Source organism: Salminus brasiliensis, chromosome 18 (assembly GCF_030463535.1).
Source record: "Salminus brasiliensis chromosome 18, fSalBra1.hap2, whole genome shotgun sequence".
In the NCBI taxonomy this organism is placed as follows: Eukaryota; Metazoa; Chordata; class Actinopteri; order Characiformes; family Bryconidae; genus Salminus; species Salminus brasiliensis.
This window is the reverse complement of record NC_132895.1, coordinates 33074261-33094483: the sequence shown is the minus strand read 5'-3', so window position 1 is coordinate 33094483 and position 20223 is coordinate 33074261. Positions and strand designations below refer to the sequence as shown.

Below are 20223 nucleotides of genomic sequence, written 5' to 3'. Positions count from 1 at the left end.
AGATGGGAAGGACCCAGGGGGGACTTAACGCCACGATAGCGTGGCTGAGCGAGGCCAGTGCCCGACCCGGTACTGATGCCAACACCACGGACCCGTCAAGCCATGGAAGTTCTGGCACCAAGACTAACGCAGACTAGCAGCAGATCGCTCAGATCTTGAGGTGGGGCCTCAATGAGCGTCAGTGAACCCTGGCCACCCATGACTCCCTTGTGGAGAACCTGTAGCCCGCTAAACATGGGACTCACTGGTTAGGCCCAGGAAGGGTCACTGTGACTCATGCTGTTAATGATAGTAGTAACAGCGCCCCCTTGTGGACAGGGTGGTATAACAGAAGGAACTGAAGGAATCGGCACGTCTTCCAAAGTGCTAAAGAGCTCAAAAATATCTTTATTTTCATCACTTTGTTTCTTTTCCTGTCAAGAATTTTACACAATTCTAAACACACTGGATGAGTCCAGGCTTCCTTCAGAGAGAGACAGACAGACAGAGAGACAGACAGAGAGTGATCCTTTGGAATTACAAAACAAGGGAGAGGAAAAGAAAAAAAGAAAAAACGTTTGCTGTCGCCAAGAAACGAGACGAGCAACGAAGACAGGGATCAGAGGAGGAGATGAAGATGACAGAAAAGAAAGAAAATTATGATAATCAGCAATAATAATAATAAAAAATCAATCATTACAGGATTACTGACCAAAGGAAGCGGCGATACATGAACCCCGTGGGGGGAGGGGGGATGGGGGGGGGGCATAGAAATCAATCAAGTCTATGAATCTATTTCTACCTGAAAGGGGTGAATCTGGAAGGTGGGGGGAAGGTGGGGGGTGGGTGGGGGGGTGTGGGGGCTCGGGTTCAGCGCACAGACACTATAGCTCATAAATATTCATTCTGATATACAGACTGTGTGAGAGAGGTGTGTGTGTGTGGGGGGGGTGTTAGGGGTGGAGTTAGTGGTTGCAAAGGAGGGGGGGGTTGGGGGTGATTTAAAAAAACAAAAACAAAAGGAAGAAAATAAGCTTCATTAATGCTCCTCATTCCGACAGGAACCTGCAATAAATACCTAAAATACTCAACAACCCTCGCCTCACTGTTACCACGACAACAACAGGCCCGGTGACCACACCTGGCCCGAACTGGCTGCCTCCCATGGCACCCCCACCTTCCCCACCTCCCCCTCCCAAACCCCTCTCTCACTTCCCTCACACACACACACACACACACACACACACACACACACACACACACGCTCAGTCAGTCAATCACACTGGGCTGAAATGCAGTTACGATCAGGCGAAGAAGTTTAACTCAAAATTATTGCACTTAAAAAAGTCACGCGGTTCCGAGGGAAGGGCGGTCCGGTCCCAGGCGCGGGAGGCGGAGGGGGAACAACGGGAGGAGAAGTGAGGTTGATGCGTTTGTTCACAACAAATCATTCGCTCCAGAAATCAGGAGAAAAAAAAAAAAAAAAAAGAGAGAGATAATGGAATAAACTGGGATGACGACTTTGATCAAGGTGACGGGGCCGGTGGGGGTGGGGGTGACGACTGGGAGGCCAGGCGGTGGACGACCAGCAGCTGGGGAGAGTCTGGATGGAAAGGCATCCCGACGTGATCTAGAACCAAAGCAGCGGCCAGTCTTGTTATTTTAGCGCCGGGTACTCGCGCTGGCCCAGCCGCCCGGGACGGGAGCGAGCTGGAGGAGCAGACTGGGGGGAGAAGAAGAAGAAGAGCAAGAGGAGGAGGAGGAGGAGGAGAGAACCGTTACAACCCTGTTATTGTAATAATATACTTCCACATCGTTAATAACAGTCACATTAATTAATAAAAAAATTCATGACGAATGGACCAATAGAAATGCTCCAAAATGAGTTGGAATACAGTCTTCACATACAAGGTTTTGCTGTCCTCCTGTGAAGCTGCTTACCTGTGCAAACTGCGAGGGATTATAGAAAGTCACGCCCCCCGGGGGTGGAGCTCCCTGGGCCGGCACCTGTAAGAACACAGGCACACCGTTACTACAGCCACACTGTTACCTTAGTGCCCATCCTCCACTTTTACTCACACACACACACACACACACACACACACACACACACACACACACACAGACACAGTGCCACTACAAATATGTATAGGACATCTAGACAGCTAGGGGGCGCTCAAGATACACCCATAACTCTTCGTCTGCATCTTGGCTGTGGGGGTTCTCTGGAGTTGACTGAGCTCCACCCAACACTGATGTGGTCTCCCTGATGCTCTCATGGGGCTGAATGCAATCAAATCTTCACAGCCATGTTCCGAAATCTACGGTAAAGCCTTCTCAGAAGAGAAGAGAAGAGAATGCTTACTTTAGCAAAGGAAGGAAAGCAGACTCCTTTCTAATCTACTGGATGGGCAGGTGTCCACAAACATTTGACCAAGGATTTTCTCCCCAGTCATTTCCACTATCTAGAACTCTCCCAATCGCACGCGACTGGAGGAGAGCACTAACTGCTATTGAGAGGGGGGATAGGGGGGATTGGCAGTTATGGAGACTGACGGATGGCTGTGGCATCGCTGGGATCCTCTCCCAATCACGTAGCCAACGCTTAGACAGTTGCACCAACCTGCATGGCTTTCTCAATGAAGCAAATTGCAAAACACAGGGCAGCCAATCAGGACAGAGCTCATTTAAATATGCACCAGTCTTACAGCTACAACAAAGGAGACCTGCCAGACTGGACCCGGCCATCTAGATCCACTATACATATCACTGCCAGACGCGGATGGAGATCATTAGCATGCGGGGAAGGAAGTGGTTAATGCAAGCATGCGTGACGAGGGCGGAGCAGGGGCACGTCTTCAGCACCGCTCGCGGTTCTACCGGCCCAGCTCTCGGCCAATCAGTGAGAGTCAGAGAGAGAGAGAGACGTCTGAGGAGTCGTGCTGGAGGCGTGGCTAGAAGGATTGTCAGTTGAAAGATGCGCGAGTGAGTGAGAGCGTGCGAGAGAGAGAGAGAGAGAGAGAGAGAGAGAGAGAGAGCAAGGGGACAATGGGAGAACAATGGGAGTGTGTGTTCACAGGTGTATGGGTTGGAACCCAGCTGAAGGTACCTGGTTTAAATGCTGACTCACTTCTCGTGATAAAGAACTCATTGAGCTAGAACGTGATAGCTAGAACAGCAGGAGATCGACAAAAACAAACAAACAAACAAACAAACAAAAAACACCACAAACCAAAATTAATCCCATGCAGATTCAGACTGATTCAGCCCGTCAATCACGACATCAGAGTGAGCGGCCTGTGACGGCGACTACCCGCTTCAGTAGCTAACGGTGTGTGTGTGTGTGTGTGTGTGTGTGTGTGTGTGTGTGGCTTTCGCTTGTGCCCTTCTCACGCACGCACACATCTGCACACACAGCAACGGTGAATCTCCTAAGCATGGATTTAGACAGCGGGGCAAAAGTGCGCGTCGGTCCATAGAATCTGGACAAAAGTATTGGGACGCCCCTTTTAATCACTGAATTCAGGTGTCCGCCACCGAGCGTCACGTAAAGTTACAGAGCTGGGTGAGGGCCGAGTGCTGAGCTCAGAGCAGAGTGCAGAAAAGACCTGCTGCTGCTGCTGTTAAGAGCTGCAGAGCAAAGGGGGACCCCGGCTCTTATTATTGCCTATGGGTTTAGAACTGGACGTCCTTCTAAAAGCTGCTGTAGGTGTCCCAATACTTTTGTCCATGCAGCGCATGTGTGCGAGTGTAACGCTGAATTGAAATAAGTGATTGATATGATTGTGTTCGACGCTTGTTCTTAAATATGGCCCAGATCACCTAACTCTGCTGCACACTAACAAGCCAAAACATTATGACCAGATAATGGTAACAGTGCTGCATGTGAAGGTCTAGGCAACTGGACTAGTTGGGGGTGCGGGACAGCTCCCAAGCGACTCCCAATCGGCAGTGGCGAGTCCCTACCAGTGATGGTCTGAGGGCCGAACCAACAGAATGTCTAATGGTGGTTACGGGAGGGTGTAACGGGAGCGCAGAGCCCCCTGCTGCGTATAAGGGGAGTGCCCATGTTTACTCCTGTCTGACAAAGACGGCATACACTTCCGAGGTCTTGCACAGGGGTCCGTTTTGACAGGTCCTAATGTTTTGGCACATTCTGCTATATCTGTACAAGGTGGTGAAGTAAGCCGCTGGTTTAGCTGCATGGCTAAGCGCTGCAACACACTCCAACAACCAGATGCATGCGCTTCTCACGACCTCGTGCTGAGACCCACCGTGAGGTTCGGGGAGGGGGGGGCCTAGTTTGTGCTGTGGATTTAGGAGGACAGAACACGGGACTGAGGACTGCTTGTGCTTTGCATCCATTTGCATATGCAATTTTTATTAATTAGTAATTATTTGAAGGCCTGATGAGGTGTGTGTGAAGGTTTGTAGGACTGTGTATGCATGCGTTTGCGCTCATGAGGAAGAGGAGAGAGCACGGCATGATGGACTTGCTTTGCGGTCTGTACAGAGTGACCTTACCTCTCCTGACTGAGTGCCCTCAGGACCCGGGGGCAAAAGCGTCGGATTAAACATCTGAACAGAAGGAGGAAGACCGTGCACACACACACACACACACACACACACACACACACACACACAAAGTAAGCACTTGATCAAGGCCTGCAATCAGTAGTAGCTGATGTGGCCCTACAGATCATACACAGTATGTATGTATGTATGGGGTGTACGGTACTGAAACCGTGTGTGTGTGTGTGTGTGTGTGTGTGTGGAAACCTCACCTGTGGAACTGTAGCATTGGGCTGAGTGTGTTCTGCGTGGTCTACACTGCTGTCTGGAACACTGCCCTCCATCGGCTGCTGGTCATCTGGCGCTGAAGACAGTAACAGCATGTTAACCAACTGTCCATCCATCCATCCATCCACACCCACACCCACACCCACACACCCACCTGCTGTAGGAACAAAAAGTTTAGCAGGCATGGCCATCGGTGCGAGGGGGGCGAACAGGTCAGCAGGAGGAGGAACAGCAGGAGCAGGTTTGGAATCTCCACGACCCGGATTCAATACGTCCACATACCGCCCCCTAGTGCCTGAAACACACACACACACACACACACACACATTAACATGCACTGGATGTTTCCTCAACGGGGTCGGGTCAGCCCAGCCCAAGCAACCCCATCACCGAGGCACCAAGCTCCCACTCAACAGGCTGCTTCCAAGCGGCCCACCTGCTTTCCTGGAGAACATGTTAACAGGCGGCCCTGCTCCCGGGGCACCCGGAGGTCCGCCCATTCCAGGACCCGCAGCCGGACCACCCATGGGGGCTTTGGGAAACATTGCGGGGGGAGGGGGAGGTGGCTTACTCTGGAAAAAACAAAAACAAAAATACAAACATGAATAAACGGAAACGAGCGAGAATGCGACCGTCACGTCCACGTGGAGCAGGGGCCCGAGCGAACTCACCTCCTCCTCCGGTTCGTCCAGATTCACCCATCTCTGCTTGCTTCCATCCCAAACAATCTGTAAAGGAGATTCAATCAATGCATTATAATCATCATCATCATTATTATTATTATTATTATTATTATTATATTACTTTTATTATAAAAAAAAGGGAATATAGGAATTACGGATTTGTTGGTGTCGTCTGGGAGATGAACTTCACTCTTCCCTCTCCGGTACAGCCAGCTAAGGATACCCCCTCCGCCTCCCTGAGGAAAACCGAGAGAGAGAGAACGTCAAGAGGGCTCATCCACAGGTCTCGCAGCGAGCGCGGTCCAGAGCAGTCTGCCGAAGGCGGTGCTAAACTAAACCGTCACACATCAATAGCCGAATAATGAACCCAGGCTTCACGAGGGTACGAGAACGAGCACGAACGTGTCTGCGCACCTTTTTCGGCGAGTCCTTCTTGGTTTTCTTTGGTGCTTCCTGTGTAGGCGCCTCTGGAATGGGGGGAGGAGGAGGAGAGCTCTGATTGGCTGCAGAGTTGCTGCGCTCCCGTCCCGCGGAATGATTGGACGATTCCGAGGTGGTGCGCGAGCGGCGTCCGGGCACCTGAGCGAAGGAGAGACCAGGGGCAATCAGAGCAGACATGCACAACAACCCAGCCAATCAGACGGAAGATACAGGGCAGCAGGGCCGCTCAGCACAGTACTGAATATTGAGGAATAGGTTAGGTGGTGTAAAGATTGGCGTCTGACAGGGGTTCCTTTAGTGTTGTGTTTAAACCCCGACCACTAGAGGGCAGTGTTGTGTCTTCAGATTGCACTGAATCCCAAGCCATGCTCCTTTGCCATCGGCAGCCGGACTCTGAGAGAGCACAACTGGCCTATGCTCTCTCTCCCCTCTTAAATCTTACGTGACGTCCGTTAGATGGTGTGGTGAAGCTGGGGACCGCCCGGAGCTTTCCTCAGAGCGCGTCGGCTGCCTGGCCTGTGATAAGTGCTTACCCTCCAAGTGTCGGGAGCACTGCTAATACTAGGAGGAGCTACGAACGGGTGGGTTAACTGGCAGGACCCAATTTGGGAGAAAAAGGGGGAAATCTGACCATTTTAATATTAATATTATTATTATTATTATTATTTTGAGTGTGAGAGCGAGGTTGTCCTACCATGTGAGTTGAAGACTGAGAAGTGGTCCTAGACCTTCGTCCTGAACTCTGCACACAAATCAAGAAGGTAAATCAGCATCGGCTGCGTCAAAAACGGCAGCTTCAGAAATCCCATGACTCCCAAACCCACCATCTGGGCCATGTTGTCATAGAAGTCCATCTGAGGAAGGGGCCCACGGGATGGGGGAGATGCCTGAGGCAGTTGCTGAGGTGAAGGTGGTGTAGGCGTAGTTTCTGCCATGGGCATCTGGGGGGGCATCTGGGGGGGCATCCCAGGAAGCATCCCAGGGGGCATCACGGAGGGCATGCCAGGCGTCATATGTGGAGACATCTCCGCAGGGGTGTAGAGGTGTATTTGCTGTGGCACGGTGGGGGATATGACTGTGGGGCTCTGGTTCGGCATGGGCTGGTAAGGGTCCTGGTGCTCCTGGTACTGCGGAACGTAGCCAGGCTGGACCGGAACCGGAGCCGCTGGGTAAAACGAAATGTTTTCGGTGGGGGGAGGAGCATGCTGCAGAGGGACCGCCCCATCTTGCAAAATGGTCGTTGGAGCTAATACAGAGACGACGATCACACACACACACACACACACACACACACACACACACACACACACGATTGATTAGAACAAAATAAATTTGTGATTCTCACAAATCCAGAACAACCCAAGCATCTGCAACCCCACAGCATCAACACACCTGGTGGCATGAGCTGCACCCCTGCTGTGGGAGGGCCTGGTTGCGGCATGAGGGAGGTCATGAGGGGGTTATGAGGGTCGGTGGTCAAAGCTGAGTGGTCAGGCAGGCTGGGGTGTTCCTCTGAGCTCGGCGTAGTGCAAGCAGACAGCTGTGGAGTGCCGCGGTCAGTACGCAGCGAGATCACACCATCCTGAGAAAGAGAGAGAGAGAGAGAGAGAGAGAGAGAGAGAGAGAGATCATGTATTAGTTACTGTACGGTCGATAAGCCCAGTCACGTGACTGTAAACCCACATGTATTTATGAGTGTTTATTAATCAAGTATTGAACTTCGGTCGCTCCCACTAACCATCATTAGGCTGAGCCCTATAGTATCATCAGTGAGTGGCACTTTATTAAGCAATTGTGAAGATTTCTGAATTAAAAACAATATTATTATATATAATTTTTTAAAATCATATTTTAAAATGATTTTCATTATAATAATAATAGCAAATTCAAATGCAAAAATTGTATTTCAAAAGCCCTAATGTATCATTGCGTGGTACGTTTTTAAGCTACTTAATGGGTGACTATTTCTGTATCAAAAACATTATCATATAATTTTAACATCATTTTTAGAATATTATTATTATTATTATTGTTATTAATGAAATTAAAATCATTAAGGCAATAATGCTTATATGTGCTCTATATGTGATCGTAAGTGCTTCTCCAACACCAAAAAGATAAGATTTCTTAGCAGAAAATGTGGTTATAGCCATTATTAATAATAATAATAATAATAATACGAAAGGTGGCATCAGTACAAGAAGAACCTGTGTGACTTTCCTAATTTTCATAATCCTATGTAACTGTTAAAGGCAATTTTTAAGGGCAATTTATCACTTTTTGTTTAGTTTATAATTTTATTTATAATAAAGTTAATTTATTTAGTCAAAGCTTTTTTCCCTTTTAATTTCATTTGTTCTTGATTTAAGTTTATTAAATATTATTTCTAATGAAATTTATTTTTCTTTTCTGTTTTTATATCCGAGTCTCCCCCCCCCCCATTTTCTCCCCAATTTGGACCCTAAATGGGACCGCCAATTACTCACCCTGTAACCAACAAATGAGATCGGATTACACACACCTACCTTAATCTGACTGTTGAGTTTTCTGAGGAGCAGTAGCCAGTCTGGCTCCTCGAAGAGCTCTTGCTCTGGCTTCTCCTTCAGCTGAGGGTCAAAAAACCTCAACCGCTCAGACATCTGGAATCAGACAGCGAGGACGAAAATAAACAAACAAATCAATCAATCAATCAATCAATCAGACCAGACCAGACGATAACTGAAGAGAACCAGAGCGGCAGTCACCACGGTGTATGTGTATGAGTACCTGTATGAGCTGACTGATGAACACAGGCGAGTGGTAGTCAGGTAAGGTCAGCAGCGCGCGAGAAATGACCTCACAGTAATGGAAGGCTTGTGCACAGAGTCCTGCCTCCGCCAGCCGACATGCATAGATGAACTTAAACACCTGCGAAAGAGGACGGAGGGGGGGGGGGGGGGCGAAGGTCAACCAGAATGCCCAGCGTCCAGTGTGTGTGTGTGTGTGTGTGTGTTACTAACCTGGAAGTTGGGCAGTGATAGAGGCTGGGAGCCAAGAGACTGAGCGTACTCATAAGCTTCTGTTTTCTGGATCGCTTCTGAAGTACAGAACCTCACAAACGGCAGGCTGAGCGAGAGAGAAAGTGCGCGAGAGAGCGAGAAATTATTAATTTTTTTTAATTACTTTTATTTGATCTTTCACTTTTTTTCCCCCCACCCAATTTGCGGCCCACCCGTTCGAAACACCCTAGCACTATTAACGCCCGCCAAACTAACAAGCCTTCACACTCGTCTCCGACGCGCTACAGGAAAGTGCCAGGTCCCCAGCTCCGCCAGTGTTGAGGAGAGAGAGCAAGAGAGCGCCATCTACCCACCCGGAGAGAGCATGGCCAATTGGCTCGGCACTCAAACATGCAAGCCCCCGGGGCCACTCAGAACCCCTCAAAAGTGTCCTAATCTTTCAGGCGCCCCTCCAATGACCCAAAGGGTTACCACAACCATCCCTGGGGCTGTGTGGTTCTCTGGAGAGATGGAGCTCCATCCAAAAGCTTTAGGATGAGCTGAAGTGGCAGAACTACTCATCCAACATCGGTACAAGTACAACAACCTCCCCGATGCTAACATTGCTGAGAATTTAGCTGAGCATTTGATTGTATTCAGCCAAGTGTTTGAACAGGAGAATATTAGTGTATGTGATTGTACCTGTGGTTGGAGCCGACGAGGACCATCTTAGTGCTCTTCTTGGTATAGACGCCCAAACCGACCTGAGCCATTAGGTAACAGAAATGAGCCGCATCAACCAGACCTTTGGAGGCTGTAACACACACACACACACACACACACACACACACACACACACACACACACGTCAGCTTCTGAGTAGCACAAAGATGCTCCGAACTGACTCAGAATATTGAATCAAAGCTAGTGAACGAATCCTTTGAACGAGTGCTACGTAAACGTATGTTTACCCAGCGTGTCTCCCATGGTGGAGATGGTGCGTGTGTCCAGGTCCAGAGTGTGCGTGAGGTTGGAGAGCACCATTGCCAGGTGAGGGCGCCAGTCCCCCCACTTCTCGTCCCCACAACACTGCCATGCAACGAGAGACGGATTCAAATACCAGGTGCCAACACCAGAATATCAGTGCAAGTTATGTTAGACATGATCCCTCAAATATGATACATATATAAATGTAACAAGATACAGGTCAACGTACACACATAGTAATAAAAAGAAATAAATAAATAAAGGTCATTTGACAACTTGATTCACGTCATGTTATTTTCAGGAGGTTCCAGCCTCCCAGAGCTGAGGCTTGGGTTTAAGCCCATTCAGATTTCTAACACACACAGGCTTACCGTGGCTGCAGCCGGCATCCTTCCAGACATGAGCTGGTAGACCGTCTGCAGGGGGTCGTTGATGGGAAGACTGTTGGCAAACCTGGAACGTGCAGACAAGACATTTTACAGTTTTCCTCACTCCCACTGAACTTTCTCTCCCACTAAAAAACTGGCCGATACAGGCTCTACGCTGCCCTCTAGAGGAGGTTAGAGGGCGGTCAGTCATCCTCACCACAGCTGTGGTGCTCGTACGAGAAAGCCTTACCTGGTCATGACTCTCGCATGCGTTCTGTTGTCCATCTTACTGGCCAGGAGCAGCGCATGGCCCCAGAGCCCGTTCTTCATTGCGGACTCTAGCGCATCCTAAAGCGAACGGCAACAAACATCACGTTTAGGTCTTTTAAAGAACAAAAAAATGGAGGTACAAGGTTTTTTTGTTGTGCCAATTGTACCCGCTCACTCCGGGTGCTGATGGAAACCAAATGAGTGTGTGTGTATGAAAATGTGTATGAAGGTGTGTGTGAGAGAGAGAGAGAGAGAGAGAGACGTCCTCTTACCTTCTTTCTTCCGAACAGCAGCAACTCTCTGAAGCGCTCAGTCTCCTTCCCGGCGTTCTCAGGTGTGCCCATGAAGGTGTCGGACAGCAGAGACAGCGGTCCAGACTCCTCCTCCTCCGGACGCTCCAGCGCTTCGTTGTTGAAATCGATCAGGTTGGCCTCGTTGGGCGATTTCCCCGGCAACCACACCGAGCGATGCTCTTTTAGCAACAGATCGGCCAGATCTGTCCCCACCACCGTCTGATGGAGATAGGGAGAGATACCTGGGGTTACACATGATCAGCAGCTGCGGAACAACAGACCGGCATGTACAGACACACGACAACATACCCCGTTCTGTCGGCAGAGCAGCACTATGAACTCCCAGATGAGGACGGCAGAGTCCTTGTCGATGAGGTCGTCGTTTCGGAGGCACTCCTGAGCTTTGTTCTGGGCAAATTTGATAACGTCCACCTTGTGGGTCTCCTCTCTGATACACAAACAAACAGAGGTCAGGACAGATCTGTGTATAGGGGTGTGTGTTGGTCTATGTGTGGGAGGCCTACAAGGCAAAGGTCAGACTTACTTCACGAGAGGTCCTGGGAAAGCTCTGAGCTCAGTCTGTTCTGGCGAGTCCTGCATCATTGTCTAGAACATCACCACATCACGATTAGATGGTGGTACATGACCCCTTCCACAGGTGAGCTTCTCGCTAACCAACCAACCAATCAACCAACCAACAAGACAAAAAGCAGAGCACAACCATCCCTTACCTCCATGCTGTGGAGCTCCACGAGAGCGGGCTGTCCAGCTGACGGCAGGTTAGGCTGCACCAGGATGAGCTGACCTGCCGGTCCGAACCGGGCGCAGCAGTGCGGGACCGAGAACTTCTCGGGGGTCATCGGCCTCGGGGGAGCTGAGACGGCGAGTAAGAGAGACAGAGACGGAGGGTGAGAACGCGTGTACGCTTTCAGTTGTAGTACAGCTTTAGCGTCAACTCAAACACAGAGAGAGAATCTGAGATCATTACGCTGTTCTGGGGCAGTCCAAGTGGTCTCCGTGGCATTGTACTGGTTATAGGTCTGCGTGTCGGTCTGGTCAGGAAACTGACCATAGGAATAATCCACAGGCAGTGTGGTCGCCGTGGCTTCGTAACTTGCGGCAACCAGATCGGGCTGACTCCTGTACACCTGACTCTACAGGAAAGACAAAGAGAAGAGGCGCATCACAGATCGGCCAGCCCATCGGCAAAGACAGGTTTGGCATCAGACGTGTGCTTCTTTAGTGAACAACAGGAAATGCTATGCTAATGTGGCTAACAAACAGTGGTCACTAGTTACTCTCAACTCTCGCAAAACTCTTTTCCCACCCTCCTCAGGGACTGGAGCAACGGCCGCTGCTCACCGTGACGTAATCGTAATCGTAGGCAGGTCATGTTATGAGAAGTCACTACCCTGCACATTTGACTGTTTCCTGTTTGAATCGGCCATAACAGCTCAGTAAGGGGTTGTTAATGACCTCAGCAACATCTGAAGTTAGCCATTAGCTTAGCGCATACCCCGCCTCGCTTGCCGTGCTTCTGCCTCAACTCGCATCACTTTCTGTATCCCCATTTTTGGCCAGCAGGCTCACGCAGCGCTGCGGACCGTAGCAGACCTAGCGCGCAACTCTTCTCACAGTCTGAGTAGGAGTAGGGATTGTAGCTGATATCTCAGTGTTAGCAGCGTCTGGCGATGGTGGACGTTAGTTGGACCAGTCGTGCTGGAGGCCGAACACTGTTTTGAGACGATCGTAAAGTCGATCGTACCTGCTGCGATCGTGAGCTGAAGCTGCTGCGGCGGCTGTGCGATGAGTGGACGCTGTGGGCAGACTGCTCGCTGTGGACGGAGCGCCGGTCGAACTCGTCGGCGTACGGATCTCGTCTGCGATAGTCGTCGTCAAAACTGGAGTCGTAGCCGGGGTAGTACCGCCATGGATCATCGTAGCCCTCGGGCCTGGACACAGTGGAAACCATGGAAATAGGTGGGTCAAGGTGGGGTGGGAGGCGGAGGTGGGAAGAAAGTAAGGTGGAGTTGGAGAGTATGTAAGATCATGCGTGTACCTGCTGGGATACTGCTGACCGTAGTAAGGATCAGCTCTTCTGTAGGCCTCAGGGTCATAGTTATACCAGTTGTAGGCCTGGTCATAGTATCCTCTATAACGGGGGTCATAAGCAGCGTTGGGGTCATACCACCTGCTTCGATCTGTACGCACAAACAAAGACATCCAAACAATGTCATCCAGCTTAGCACACTCATAATGAAGAGCGCATATTGATGATGTTTGATGAACAGTCAGTCAGGACTTCAAAACAGTGCTTACCTGCGTACTGTTCATATTGTTTCTTGTAGTAGTTTGCATAGTAGTCTTCATAGGCACTGCGGTTAGGCCTGGGGTAATTCTCACCATATCCCTGCCTAAGAGAGAAAGAACCAAAAGGATTGCGAAAGGGTTTAAGGAACCCATAAGCATCTGCAGGACATCTGTAAAGTACTGGAGACTGTAGGACACGGTGTCCACTGTGTCTTTTCCACAGGACTACGAGAATACCATGGACCTCGTGGCTGGCCCCGCTCTGTGGTCTCTGACCTTACCTGGAGTTGGGTCGGTCAGAGTACTGACTGGTTCTTGAACTTGGCCTTTCTGGCTGCCGCTCTGCCTCCCGGTAACCAGGGTTTGGTCCGTTATAACGGCTGTACCGAGAATCTGCTCTCCGATACGGATCATCCTACAGACAAAAAAAAGGGGGAAAGGGAGTAAGACAGAGAAAGGCACAGAACTCAAACTTTTAGGGCAACACAACATGAAAGAGGCCACCAGGAACTGAAACTTCTGATACCTGGTAGTAGTTCTGAGCCCTAGGGTCCATAACCGGGTACTGAGGTGGGTAGGGATGCCGCCCATCCTGGTACTCTGGGTAGTAACCTCCATATCCAGGTCCAGGTCCAGGCATAGGAGGTACGGCGCCGTAACCAGGTTGACCCCCAAGAGCAGACGGGGGACGCTGGGGTTCATGTGGGGCAGCAGGGTTCTCAGGCTGCGGAGGATATGCGGGAGGTGGGGCTTGTCCAGAGAGAGGGGGAGGGGCAGCTTGGGACATGGGTGTGGCCGGTGGGGGAGGCTGATATTGGGTTGAAACTGGGTTATGAGGGAGGGACGGGCCAGAGGGGTCGCCGCTAGTCTGACTGCTGGAGGGTCTGGGGGGATTTGTGGTTGGCACCTGAATCGGAGGCTCGCCGTCAGTCCGCGCACCTTGCTGTGCATCTTTGGTAACCTGCAGATAAAAGCCAGGTGTGTTATTCACCATGGCAGTGGGAGGGGCAGATTGAGAAAGGGGCGGGCCAAAAGACTGATTTGTGCTCTGTGGTTGGTGCATAGAAAAATCAAGTAGCTCATAATTTGCAGGTTGATTTTGATTGGTGGCAGGAACAGAAGGCGTAATTTGTGAATTAGGAGATTGGACTGCTTGACCATCACCTCGCAGGGACTGCGCCCTTGAGAGAGGGGGGCGGGCTGACTGGGAAGGAGGCGGAGCATCTTTGACCTCTCGAGCCAGATTCAAGGGGCTCTGGCTGGAGGGCGGTTGAAAGCTCAACGGCGTCTTTGAGAAAAGAGGAGGCGGCTGATTTGAAGAGGAACCTGGGGGCAATTGATTGGCCACTAAAGTTTGAGAGGGTGGCTGAACAGGCGAGGTGGTCTCTTTGGGACTCATCTGATTGGCTGTTTGAGGAGGGCTTTGTGGAGAAATCACGTTATAATTGGAAGAAGGTGGTGCAATCAAGACAGGCTGGTTCAAAGCCTCTACGGGAGGCGTGGTCACCAACAAGGAAGCATAACCTAAACCTGCCTGAGGCGCAGAGTCCGGTGGGTTCTCGAGGTTTTCGGAGGGAGGCTGTGGATGTGCCCTGGGGGGCTGCAGGTCCAGGGGTTCTTCTGGGGGCTGGATCACCTCTAAACTGGGCTGTCGAGCCGGAACAAGAGTAGCAGCCAGAGGAGGTGCGGCAGGTGCCAACAGAATGTTGGCTCCAAGACCGGCAGGATCACTCTGAGCCCAGAGGGTTGTGGCAGGACTATCGCAAGGTCGGCGAGATCCATGGGCACGAGACGAAGGTCTGCGCTCCTGCCCTCCAGGATAAAAGATGGTCTCCATATTGTCTGGAGGCTGCTCCAGGTTTCCAGACAGCCCATCTGCTCCACCCTTTTCCACAACCATTCTAGCTCGATCAACTTCAGCAGGCCTGACACCAATGCTGTGTGACCGCACAGGTTCAAAGGAGGAGTTGGCGCTGGGTTGGAACACACCCACTGGCTTCGGGGGGCTGGGGGTGGGGAATGTGGGACTCAGCTCCGGAGCAGGGGCAGAATCTATTTGTTCAAAGTAACCAGCAGTAGGAGGGTGGGAAACAGGTGGATCAGGGGGACGGGGGCTCTCTTGCTGGATAAAAGTTCCAACGACACCCTGATGTCGTCGAGGTGGGTGGCCACTGCCGTGTGGGGCGTGGCCACTTCCATGACTGACATTGCTGTAGCTGGATGAGACACTTGCGGAACGGGCGGGCCGGGGAGCAGAGTCTGGGGTCTCCAAGTTAGGCCCCGCCTCATAGGCATGGCTTGGTGGCGGTTCACTCGGCAGCACTTCTTGGTTCGGAACACATTCCAGGTTCTCAACGGACTCGCACGGACCTGCAACGGCTCGGATATTCCCGCTGTCATTCAAATACTGAGCAGGGGCCTCGGGTCCAGCCCCTGCATGAGGAGGGTGAGAGACCCCGTTCACACGGCCCTCGCTAGAAAGAGTCTCTTCATTCTCTACGTCGTTGCCCTGGAAGAACATAGACAGCGTTCCAGAGTCAGCGGGGACATACGGGACAGGGCAGGCACGCTGAGACGGATCCTGTGGAACCTGACTGAACCAGGGCTCTGAGGCTGCACCCGTCTGGGTGAAATAGTTTTGGGCTGAAAAGTGGGAGTTCTGCTGCTGGGAACCAGGGGGCCCACTGGTATTCAGCAGAGCCGACTGACCGTGGTTTTGAGGGTGGGTCTGAGGTTGTACGGCATGGGGCGAGTGGGCAGGGTGAGGGGCCTGTGCTTGGGGAGGGGCATGGAAAGGCTGTGGTGGATCACTAGTCGGCTGAAAGTAGTTCTGAACAGAAGGAGGGCGACTCCCGTGATCAGGCACCAAATGTGAAGGAGCAGGGGGGGTGGGCTGATACGGAGGGGTGCTCTGCACTGGCGGTGTCGAGGATGCAGGAGGCGGCTGATAATGGTTGGCGCTGAAAGGAGGAGCAGGGTTAGGCAACTGCGCGATGTAGGGCATTGGTTCTTGGGAGTTGAAATAGCCAGGCTCGGAGGGAGGTGGGATAGGAGCTGGTGAAGGTCGCGAAGGACCAGGATAAGGGGAGAAAAAGGTGGGCGGGGGACCGGCTGAAGCCCCTTGAAGTGGAGCAGGCTGGCTAAAACCAGCTGGCGGAGGAGGAGCTTGTACAGGAAGCGGACTGCTGTTAGGAGGCAGAGCCTGGCCGCCCATTGGCATCGGAGGAGGAGCTTGCCTCCCATAGGCGAAGGGATCAGACACTGGCTGTGAAGGTGGAACAGGCGCTGGTGCAGTAGCGGCGGCTCCATGCTTGTGTGGCCGGGTTCTCCTGAACGCATTGGGCCCACCGGACGAAGGTGGGGGCGGGCCACATGCTCCAGGGGGCGCTGCACGAGGAGGGGGTTGCATCTCTACTAACTTACGTAGTCCTCCAGAGCTCAAGACACTGAGGGTGTGTGAAGAATGTCCCTGCGGAGAAAAACAGACCGGTTTAGAGGAGCGTTCTCAATCAGGCAATAGCGTGAAATTGCTTTAACAGAATATCCAGCTTTCTTCAAGTTGCACCTGTTACTGACACAGATGTGCAAATGCACACCAACAGCTTGTCTTGTCCTTGTAAGAGACGTACCGCCAACAGAATAGGACTTTCTAGAGCAGATAAACACTGATGAACCTGTTGGCACCACGCTGCCTAAAGTCACAAACATAAATAAGCCTGAACTTCGCCCTGCATTTCTTTTGTCTGTCTGTCTTTAAGTAACGTAGGATTGGACCTGAAGTTACTGGATAACCCAAAGTGCTGGGCCTAAATCTCTGTATGGAGCAGAAGCGCAAGCCAAGCCAAGCGGAGCGGAGCGCCGACAGCTGTCCTGGCGTTTACTCAGCTCCTCGATGATCTACAAACGCACCACAGGTTAACAACCTACTGCACGGTGTCTAGCAAATGATTCATCTGGACACCGCAGACAAAGGAGAGAGGAGCCTACCTCGGGCCTAAAATGTGAAAGGAGAGAGGAGCCTACCTCGGGCCTAAAAAGTGAAAGGAGAGAGGAGCCTACCTCGGGCCTAAAAAGAGAAAGGAGAGAGGAGCCTACCTCGGGCCTAAAATGTGAAAGGAGAGAGGAGCCTACCTCGGGCCTAAAAAGTGAAAGGAGAGAGGAGCCTACCTCGGGCCTAAAAAGAGAAAGGAGAGAGGAGCCTACCTCGGGCCTAAAATGAGAAAGGAGAGAGGAGCCTACCTCGGGCCTAAAATGTGAAAGGAGAGAGGAGCCTACCTCGGGCCTAAAATGTGAAAGGAGAGAGGAGCCTACCTCGGGCCTAAAATGTGAGAGGAGCCTACCTCGGGCCTAAAATGTGAAAGGAGAGAGGAGCCTACCTCGGGCCTAAAATGTGAAAGGAGAGAGGAGCCTACCTCGGGCCTAAAATGTGAAAGGAGAGAGGAGCCTACCTCGGGCCTAAAAAGAGAGAGGCGGCAACCTCGGGCCCAAAAGGAGAGAGGCGGCAACCTCGGGCCCAAAAGGAGAGAGGCGGCAACCTCGGGCCTGAAAGTTTAGAGGAGCCTGAAGGTTAGACGAGCCCTTAAGCAAGGCACTTAATGCCCAAATGCTCCCTAGGCGCTAAGGTGGCTGCCGACCGTTTAGGTGGTTTTCACATTGCCCTGATCACTAGTGTGTGAGTGTGTGTGAGTGTGTGAGTGTGTGTGTGTGTGTGTGTGTTCACTTCCACGGGTGGGATGAACAGGGAGGTTGAACTCCAGTCTGCTGTGCGGTGGCGGTAAAGTGTGTTTAATGTTAATGATTAATTAATCACATTTAACTTCAGCTGCCGTCGTATAAAAGGAGAAACACTCGTCTGCTGGGTCGGCGCGACACCCCGCGAATCCCTATTCCCCCATTATTCCCACTTTCCAGGCTGTGAATCCGGCTCCAAGAGGTCCGGCCAGACAGAGCACAGTAACCCTGTTATGGCCTCGCCGAACTGCCACTGCAATACGAAAAAGCACATACGCCATTCCCCAAAATGACCATCAACGAAAGATGACCGCACAGAACAAACCTTAGACACAATAGCATGTGCACACACACACACACACACACACACACACACACACACAGCCACTCCTAGGATACACACTGACCGAACAGCCATACACCACCTCGCCAAGCTCAACCATCAGCACTGGTCGGGGTCCCTGGAGCAGGACTTCCGACCCACCGTTCCACAAGCGCTTCCATTAGCACATGGTAAGGTAAAACCCTGGGGGGGGTGTAATGTAACGGGGTGGTAACAAGACCCTAACGACATCGACAACGTTAAAGTTCCACTCTTCTTTTACTCAGATTTAATGCAGATGATGGCGGTTTCCTACAAAGAAAAAAAAATCCCGAAAAAAATCTCTCCTCTGTAATTGGTGAAATTGCGTTTCCATGGAAACGCTCTTCTGCCTCCCGCGGTTTAAACGCTGCTGCGTTCAGACGTCCCATTCAGACTCATTTCGAGCCCCAAAACCTTTCGTCTACAGGAGTGAAAGGAGGTTTCCACAGGAAATATGAAGAACTTCTAAAAGCTCTGACTTCTGTTGTTCCGGGTTTGGGTCGGAGTATCTCCTCACTCAGCTGCTCCAGAGGTCTGATTACAGAGCGAGCCGGGACGGTTCTGAAAAGTCCGATATGAAACACGAGGGTCTTTTCTGATATGACCGAGCCTTTAGAGGTGCGTTCAAGACGATACGCGAAAACCGCCCTTATAGACTCCAGGGGGTTAAACCGGGAGATCCCGCAGGACCTCCGTACACCAGATGTGCCTTATTTTGGTGGGAGCGCCCCTTTATCTGACTTCAGTAAGCCATAAATATGTGATAAGAGCCACAAGGACGGAGGGAACGACAGCCGAATATGAACACGGTGGGAAACGAGATACGCTGCTCGATGGAGAAGCCCAGCTTGGGTTACGCTGGACTCGGAGACCTCGCTAACTTTTCCCAAGGCCGGCGACAGGCGACAGGTTCCGATAGGGAACCGTTTAGCAGTCTGGTCCAGTGTTTATTTTTCCACCTAATTTAGAAATCCCCCCCCCCCCATCACTAGCAATGCCCCCAACACCAGGAGGGTGAAGGCCAGCACAAAGCCCGGCTCCCCAGCCGGCTCCCGGCCAGCTGTGCTCCCTCTGACTCCGGCTGCTGACCCGAACCAGCGCCTCTCGGAATCTTAAGCCACTTTGACAAGAACCAAACTGTGACGTTCTAGACTCTACAGACGCTGTGAACAATCCTGAGGTTCTCCAAACATAAAGATGCTTATATTTTAACCATTTAGGGAATGTCACAGATTAACGGTCCTGCTGCCTGGATGAGGGATTACTGATCACTCTAGAACCTTGGAGAACGTTCTACGGCACATCGTTTAGACCAACGTTCAGTCTGACGTCCGTCTGACGTCTTTGCTTAAACACACACACACACACACACACACACACACACACTAGAGACACACAGTGACTGAGTGTACAGGCCCGGAGTGGAGGGCAGCTCGGGGAGCATCGCTGGTTAAGGCAAGGCCTTGCTCAAGGTGGCGGTGGCAGCTTGCTGAGCCCGGGCCTCGAACCCACAACCCTGTCAGTCAGTCAGTCAGTCATCGACAGCCCGGCGCTCCAACTGCTGGGCCAGGACCTGCTGGACCTGGACATTTCGGGGACATAACCGTCTTTAAAATGAGCTGAAGCTGTCCAGCCCTGGCATGTCCCTTTAAACACCGCTAGCTCGGCTAGCTAAACAGCTACAGTACAAACCAACCCACGGGTCACTGCTGGACCGGCCGGAACCAGCAACGGTCCACTCCGCTGTCCCGCTGTCCCCCTCTAGGTTCGCACTGGAGGGGTGTTAAGAGTGTAGGACTGAGTTAGCTAGCTAGCTAGCTAGCCGGCTAACGTTAGCTAACTAACCCCTGTCATAACATTAGCCAGCATGCTAGCTAGCTAGCTAACTGTCAACGTCTGGACTCGGTTATCATAACACCGTGAACATTAGCGCTAGCATGCTAGCTGGCTACGTTACCCTGAAGTCTGAGCCTCGTTTTGTGCCCAAACGTCTAACAGACGTTAGCGAGCTAGCTAGCC

General features: G+C 51.6%; 1 protein-coding gene across 4 annotated transcripts in view; it reads right to left on the bottom strand.

Moving 5' to 3' along the window:
• Positions 1-367: 367 nt before the first annotated feature.
• sec16a (SEC16 homolog A, endoplasmic reticulum export factor) overlaps positions 368-20223 on the bottom strand; it is a 20416-nt gene continuing 560 nt past the window's right edge. The window contains exons 2-32 of one of the 4 annotated variants that reach the window (XM_072662619.1): positions 14644-16578; positions 13636-14070; positions 13391-13524; positions 13119-13213; positions 12859-13000; positions 12565-12751; positions 11788-11953; positions 11531-11673; positions 11344-11405; positions 11109-11247; positions 10779-11018; positions 10487-10584; positions 10240-10321; positions 9853-9970; positions 9584-9695; positions 8903-9008; positions 8670-8810; positions 8429-8542; positions 7296-7485; positions 6728-7149; positions 6598-6645; positions 5877-6041; positions 5618-5698; positions 5451-5507; positions 5216-5351; positions 4934-5074; positions 4764-4855; positions 4504-4557; positions 3089-3148; positions 1921-1986; positions 368-1702 (exon numbers count right to left, since the gene is read on the bottom strand). In XM_072662619.1, coding sequence (XP_072518720.1) covers positions 1637-1702; positions 1921-1986; positions 3089-3148; positions 4504-4557; positions 4764-4855; positions 4934-5074; positions 5216-5351; positions 5451-5507; positions 5618-5698; positions 5877-6041; positions 6598-6645; positions 6728-7149; positions 7296-7485; positions 8429-8542; positions 8670-8810; positions 8903-9008; positions 9584-9695; positions 9853-9970; positions 10240-10321; positions 10487-10584; positions 10779-11018; positions 11109-11247; positions 11344-11405; positions 11531-11673; positions 11788-11953; positions 12565-12751; positions 12859-13000; positions 13119-13213; positions 13391-13524; positions 13636-14070; positions 14644-16518 — 5967 coding nt within the window. In that variant the 5' untranslated portion in view covers positions 16519-16578 and the 3' untranslated portion in view covers positions 368-1636. Of the gene's footprint in view, positions 1703-1920; positions 1987-3088; positions 3149-4503; positions 4558-4763; positions 4856-4933; positions 5075-5215; positions 5352-5450; positions 5508-5617; positions 5699-5876; positions 6042-6597; positions 6646-6727; positions 7150-7295; positions 7486-8428; positions 8543-8669; positions 8811-8902; positions 9009-9583; positions 9696-9852; positions 9971-10239; positions 10322-10486; positions 10585-10778; positions 11019-11108; positions 11248-11343; positions 11406-11530; positions 11674-11787; positions 11954-12564; positions 12752-12858; positions 13001-13118; positions 13214-13390; positions 13525-13635; positions 16579-16674; positions 17014-20223 lie in introns of those variants that run through there. The other 3 variants (XM_072662617.1, XM_072662616.1, XM_072662618.1) reach the window with 3 other exon arrangements.